Genomic DNA, 7308 nt, shown 5'->3' with positions numbered 1-7308 from the left:
TAAATTGATACGTAATTGGAAATTAATTAACAACTAATGATAACAAATTTCATTATAATAGGAATTTCTTATATCGATTTTTTTATAATAATATTCTAAGGATAATGTTGATTAGGGTTTGAGTCAAAAGAAAGTGTATAATCTCAATTAGACGTTTTTCAATAACGATAAATAATTTATTTATAAACGAGAATATACAAAGAATATATATAATAAAGGAAGAAGGTTAATAAGGAAACGCAAAAGGTACAGGCGATTGAATAATCGGATAGATTAATGAAAATTCATTTATTTTCGTCGTGCTACATCGAGGAAATATGGCGCTGAACTACTTGCTATCATAGAAGTTCCTTTATGTACAAATTGCACCATCCTGTGACAAGATGCGCATTAATACTATCGCGGTATATAATACAGTTACGTCGAACCATTTTCTCTTTCACGCACGATTTCACACTCGCTCGCATTTACATATTTAGCATGCATACATACATGTACATACACGCAATCGTCACGTTACAACAGATACTTGTTTATTCTAATGAGCGCGGAATTATTTACAAATCGAGATCGATAACTAAAATACAAAGATACTCCCTGATCCTCTCTGATACTCGCAAATCTCTATGATGAGATATTACGCGGACACGGGGCGAGATATGTCCTACCGTTAAACCGTTCACAGCGAGACGTCGAGATTTACGATAACATTGACTTGCGAAGAAATTCGATTCTCCTATAGTGCCTTTACTAAGATGGCAGCCTGGCACCATACTAATTAGGCAAACGCGCTTTCTCGCGAGCCGAAAAATACTCATTGTTCTCATCGGCCGATCGATGCTACCACCAAGAATCGAATTGGGCTCATACTCGTGGAGTTATTAGCCGAGAGAAGTATCCCCAAAAATACCATCCGTGACTCGTAGAGAGACTCAGATGGTATTTTTGGGGATACATCTCATCACCTTACATAAATCATATCGTTCTTCATCACATCACAACCACCACAATAAATCATTACCCTATCTCATCACCTTACATCAACCATACTCATCTCCATCACATCACATTACTACAACAATTCGTTACTTCAACCTCGAGTATCTGAATGCTTGGATCCCATACATCTCCTTTAGATCTTTGGATATCTTATAGCGAACTCGGGCGCTTGCAATAGCGCACATTGAGTGTGTACTAAGGCTTGTTCTTGTTAGTCAATTCTTATATTTACAGAACATCTTAAATACTTTATGAAATACTTCTTAGCTTCTTCTCAATAAAATGATCTATACAGTATCCATGCAGATTGTTTTATTAGCTACAAAGTTTTTAAATGCGTATTTAAGCGATTTTAAATATAAGAACAGATTATAAACAAGCCTTAGTGCGCATTCAGTGTGCTCTAGTGCAAGTGCCCGAATTCGCTATCAATGTATGATTCCGTTGTTTCCTGAACATTCAAATATCCGGATATAACTTTTCGAATCTTTAGAATGTGAGATGAATGAATATATATGCAAACTCTCGCACATATCCAGTTCTGTAATTTCTTAGGACACCTGGTATTTCGCGTAATCCGTGTACGGAGTTTCAACGGCCGTTGCCAATACGTTCGCCCCGCGAATAATATTAATGGAACGACATGTATACACAGAATTACATTTATATATTATATTATATAAATATCTATGCGTTACACACAGACGGTCCGCGATTAACACACTGGGCGCTAGGGATAGTTCTTTGGTCGCACCTAGATGTTAAGGGGAAACATGAATGTTAAGAACACGCTCGCAGTCGCAAGCGACGCATTACGACTCATCGTTCTCCGTTGCTCTCTTGTACGTATATACGATATGGAACTAAGTAATATCATGAAGATGTAAGAAAAATCATGGATTTGAAGCTAATATTCCTGGTTCTCCTCCAGAAAAGAGTTTGGTCTAAAAATGTATAAATAATATTCATTCATTTATTATTAACGAAATTGTTAATATATTATTAATATATTATTAATAAACACAACATAATAAAATTATAATAATATATTATAACATAATAATACTAATAATGATAATTCTTAATTAACAAAGTTATTAATTAAAAATTATTAATTAACAAGAAAGGTACATTTATACCAAACACATTATGTTCAAATAATAAATACACATATTCAATCTACATACCTTATCTTAATATATAATAATTACATGCATAATACAATAATTAACAAAACTCTGAAAGATTAAAAATTGAACTTTGAAATAGTTATAATAGAGTTGTCACTGATGTATGTCGTTTTATGAAATACTTTAATTAAATTAATAAGATTCAGATCTTTCAGAGGCTATAAGAATAATATTTGGAAAATAATTTCTTCAAGATGGCAAATAAACTTGATTTTCCAGCCAACTTGAAGAACAATAATAAAGACTCATAAAACTACATTCGTAACATTGCACAATTCAATGTTTATGTATCCTATTTACGGCCGCGAATAATTTGATCATCATTTTCCGATTCCATCCCGAATTCCTTATTCGTTTATCGCTACAACAAAAGTGCAACGAGATGCTACTTACTTCCATATCGCCACGCGCGATTATCGACGACGATAAATTGTATGCATGTGCGCGCTCCGTCATGCCCCTGGCGAGATAGAAACGTGTTGGAACAATTTCGGTTCCAGTTCCGATGTCGGTGTTGGTTCCGCGATCACAGAGAGAGGGAGGAGGAACGATGATTCCGCAGTCGCGGTGTCGTCGGTGCTAGCGGGGATCGCTAATTGGGGGAGGGCGGGCGTGTCCGGGGCGGCGGGGATGTGCTGGCCGTCGGTGGATAGGGCACGTACCTCAGGCTGGTCGCGGTGGTGGGCGAGGACCGTCGCGAGATCATCGTGACGGGGGGTGGTGGTGTTGGTGTCCAGGGCCACGACAGCGTCGTCGGATACGAGAAGCCGGCGGAGGTGGCCGCGACGGCGGCGGTGGAATAGGGCGACGGCGAGCCGGCAGCACCCCTGCCGTACAAGAGCGCCGTTGACGCCGGCGACAACCAGGGCGGCAACGCGTGTCCGGCGTTCTCGTGCGGTTGCTGCTGTTGCGCGGACGGCTGATGATGTTGCTGCTGCTGCGCGGACGGCTGCTGAGCGCCCAGTGTCGCGGCCGCGGCCGCGGCCACCATAAGCGGCGACGGCATAGCGAGATGCTCGTAGATTCTTACCGAGGGTACCCCGCATCTCACCAATTGCTGCTCCATAAGCTCCATAGGATCTCTGAAATAATAAAGGACAAGAATCGTCAGCGTACGGAATAGATGGATGACAAGTGCATTCGAAATATATAGGGTAGATCTCTTAATTCTTTCTTCGTTTCCTAACTTTGTATCGCAAGTATAGAAGATTTTCTTTAGATTTATTTTAGTTTGGTATAGGTCTCGTAATGTATGCTAAATTCCGCCTATTATGTGCATTATCGGACTCATTGTCAAATATTATCTCTCTCTCTTTTTAAAGTATACATTACGAATCGCAGTACTTATGGATGTAATGTTCAAGTCGTAATAATGTAATTTTGATGCCGAAGATATTAAGCAAGAGAGAGAAATCACCTCGTGTCATTAATAATATTAACGGAATAATCGAGTAGACAGTCAGGTAAAAGACTTGTTTTAAATCTGGCGCACGAGTCGTCTGGGAATCGGCGTCCGCTCGGCATTGCGATTAGACGAGGAATCGAACTAGGGGCCGCGCAATCGTGCGACCGAGAGGTCGCGATCCTGCACGCGGCGAATCGACCGAAACGGCAAAGATCGCGCCGGGCGAGCAAATAAATCGTCTGAAGCCGCGGGTACGCGAGACAGAGCGAGATAAAATCGTCCGTTCTTAAGGCGAGAGAGGCCGGCCCTCGCCGGCTGATTAATCGATCGACGTTATCGGCATTAATAGCACTTAAAAGGGAGTAAATCAATGAGATTCCTTTACGGACGCATAGTCGACAGAGAGACAAGACAGAGAGAGAATGGCGGGTAATTAAGACGAGCTTTTCTCTCATAGAGAGACGTACGCGCGAGATGGGGGGAGGGGGAGAGTGCGGGGAACGACGTTCGCAAGAACCTCTTTCTCCCCCAAAGCAACAAACGTGATGGATGATTTCGTGCGTTAGACACGGGCTTAATTAGGGTTAATTACGCGCGATTGTGCGCGGACGCGCCTTCGTTGCTTCGTTACTATCGCGCGGCAGAAACGCTAACGAGCGGATTATTGGCCGATCACGGATGAAAACGCGTCGCGAACGGCGAGAGGGTCATTCTGTATTTCTTTCTTTCTCTTTCCCGCTCTCTCTCCCTCTCTCTCTCTCTCTCTCTTTCCCTTCACGCCGACGATAATTAACGACCAAGTCTCATTGCGCGGAATCACGGCGAGTCACTTCCTACTTTCGTGATTACGCGCGGGAGCGGCGTGTAGGGACACGCCGATTATCGGCCGGTCTATCTCAATTATTACGGCTTCATTACGATATCGCAAATCCGAGGCGGCGCTTCGTAATTGCTTTCGATTTCAAGCCCGGCGAGGTAAGACCGATTGCGCAAAGGCCGTAGGAGCGAATCAGAATGCTTGATGGATTCTCGATGTGGCCTGAAGGAGTGTCTCAGTCGTTTTCCGCCATTTAAAGCGAACGTGTCGAATTGGTTTGACGCTAGGTAGATCGAGACGTTCATTTTGTTCGATTAGCAAATTTCAAACCAATAATCCGCTTCGTTACTTTAATTTTACACTCGTTTGATTTCTTAATTGACTATGACATTCTTTAACTATCTTCTTTTCGGCCAGTATAAATCCGTAGAATTTAAGGAGGCACTCTTCTACATTTTTCCTTTGGGATCACGTAATTTTTAGTATTAAGATCAGACACTGGTTGTGAATGAAGAATAATTCAGTAATATATCTTAATAATTTTAGAAGAGTTATAATAGAGAGTGAACCAATTCCCATGAATGTCTAACGTCGAGGAGGTCAGTTTCTAGCAATCCAACTTAACCAATATTTTATTCAGAGAAGATATAGACAAAGCGTGTCGTTCTCTTCCTGTTAAAATTAAAACCCAGTTCTATTAAGGGGATCCTAAAGTAAAGGCTGAACTTCCTCGACGTCGGTAATGTCAACATTTCTAATCCTGTTTTCTATGTCATATATCTATCAATTAGCACGGGAGTTGTATTCGACCAAACTGGCAATTTTTATTAACGTCTTTCCGATATGAACATTGAAAAACCGTGAGCCAACTTGGTTTGCCATATATCTATATTAGGATCCCCTTAAACAGCAAGGAAGGATGTTCGTCCTGCGTATTTTCAACATCCTTCCAGATTTAATGATTTGCCCCGAGTTTCGCTATCTACTTGATCTTAAGATCTTCAGATCTTTCAAGACGAAGGCAGCGTCGATGGATGGCTGGCGGTTCTTCGCGCTTCTCGGAAGTCAAGTGGTTGAGAGACAACTTGATACCAGTATCCTGCTGGATAATTTGAGCATGGGCCGGCCACGAATGATACCTCTTATCGATCATCTGCAGTTCCGCGAACCCGCAGCCGTCGAGATATCCGAAGACGCCTTTCGTAACTGGCGTTCGATAACTCAGCATTTCGTGCATGAAATAATTTAGGGGCGTGCATAATAAAAAGGTTCCGGAGAACATATTTATTTCCCACCCCTGGAACTTCAGGCCGTGTCTTCAATCCGCGGTCTCGTAAAAATATAAGCTTTCTGTCGTTGTAAGAAATAGTCGTAAAATCTATTTACGATTTGCAAACGTGCGCCAAAAAAAAACCCGACAAAAAGATTATTATTTCGACAGAAAAATCATTATATCGCAGAAAATAGTAGAAGAAAGATTAGCGTTTTTCGTAGAAAATTGTTGGTTAACCTGTTACGTCGAATAATCGTCGTTCGTGGAACGTTCGGCGCGACAAAGCACTTCATCATCTCGCGCGACCGACGTCGTCGGGACCGTACAATTCAATCCCGACCGGCACCCGTAATGATTTTGTCTCCATGGACCCAGAGAGTCGGGGGGGGGGGGGAGCTGACTCTCGCGGGTCTAGTTACCCTGGGGGTCACCAGGCCGGGCGACACCCAGTCAAGGAGAGAAGGGTCAGCCTTCGTTCGGTAGTTGCCAGCCGGCACGTCGACGACGAGAGCCCCGACTCGTAAAGTCGTAAAACCGTGGTGTGAGGGCGAGACAAAACCACCGTGACTGCGCGAGACTCGAAAAATAAAGAGAATTGCGAGAAATGAGATCTGCCAGGAGGGACTCAATCGCAATGGCAGCAAGATCTTTAACTATTCTATATCTTTCTTATAGAATTCTCCGTGTGTATCTATTATTTAGATGTGTGAGGCGAAGTTAAAAAAATCGAAATAATTTTCTCGGAAATTTTCTGAAGATATTAAGTAGCTAAAATATTATGAACTATAACACATTATACTTAATTCTTGAGTGAATAATTAAGCAAAAACGATTACTATCAAAAGTTACATTACATGTAATTCAAAAGCGCCTTCATCTTAACGTTATGTTGCAAAAAGTCGATCCAAAAAATCGCCGTGCGTAAAATGCAGCGGTAACAGTCATTCATATCCGGTGCCGGTAATATTCTATATCGCGTGCAGTATTGATACCCGATCGAATCGAGACGACGAAGGGCAAATCGACTCGAGCCAAAAGACCCATTCGCGAGCCAGTCCGAGGAGCTTGACGAACGTGAACGGGGGTGGACAAGGGAACGCGGTGACTGCAGGAGCAGGCGGAGGGACGGTAGGGAGGCCTCGGGAACAATGGGTCCGGTGTGCAGTCCGCGTCTCGGTTACCGTTCGGCCGTACCGCTTAGCACGTAACACGACACCCGAGGAGGCGCACGAGCGTACGTATACACACACCCTCGCACCACATAACGCACACGTAGGTACACGCAAAATACACACAAACGCACGCGCGTATGCACGCGATGGTACATGGATGCATGAGAGTAAGCTTCGAGCGGGAAAGAGGAAGAGGCTGCGTGGAAGAGGAAGGAGCCTGGCCCCGGAGGGTGAAACCGGCGACGGGGGGGAGCGAGGGAGGGATTAGGGGGGGCCTGGGGCTAATCGCCGTCCACTCGGACGTGCCGGACCACACACCGGCGCGTCCGTCCGCGGCCATTCCTCTTCTCGTTCTCGTGAAATATCGCTGTCAAGGGCCCGAACTCTATTAGCCGAGTTCCGCGGATACTTGCCCGGGTACTTGCCTCGTGTATCGATCCGCCCGGATCGAT

At 43.6% G+C, this 7308-nt stretch overlaps 1 protein-coding gene across 1 annotated transcript in view; it reads right to left on the bottom strand.

The window, feature by feature from the left end:
* Positions 1–273: 273 nt before the first annotated feature.
* The window catches only part of LOC139822233 (uncharacterized), a 55209-nt gene continuing 48174 nt past the window's right edge, over positions 274–7308 (bottom strand). Inside the window, exon 6 of the mRNA XM_071793849.1 lies at positions 274–3271. Within this exon, the coding sequence (XP_071649950.1) occupies positions 2782–3271 (490 nt within the window). The 3' untranslated portion in view covers positions 274–2781. The remainder of the gene's footprint in view (positions 3272–7308) is intronic.

The sequence above is a fragment of the Temnothorax longispinosus genome, chromosome 11, assembly GCF_030848805.1.
Source record: "Temnothorax longispinosus isolate EJ_2023e chromosome 11, Tlon_JGU_v1, whole genome shotgun sequence".
Lineage (NCBI taxonomy): Eukaryota > Metazoa > Arthropoda > Insecta > Hymenoptera > Formicidae > Temnothorax > Temnothorax longispinosus.
This window is presented reverse-complemented; position numbering and strand designations above follow the sequence as displayed.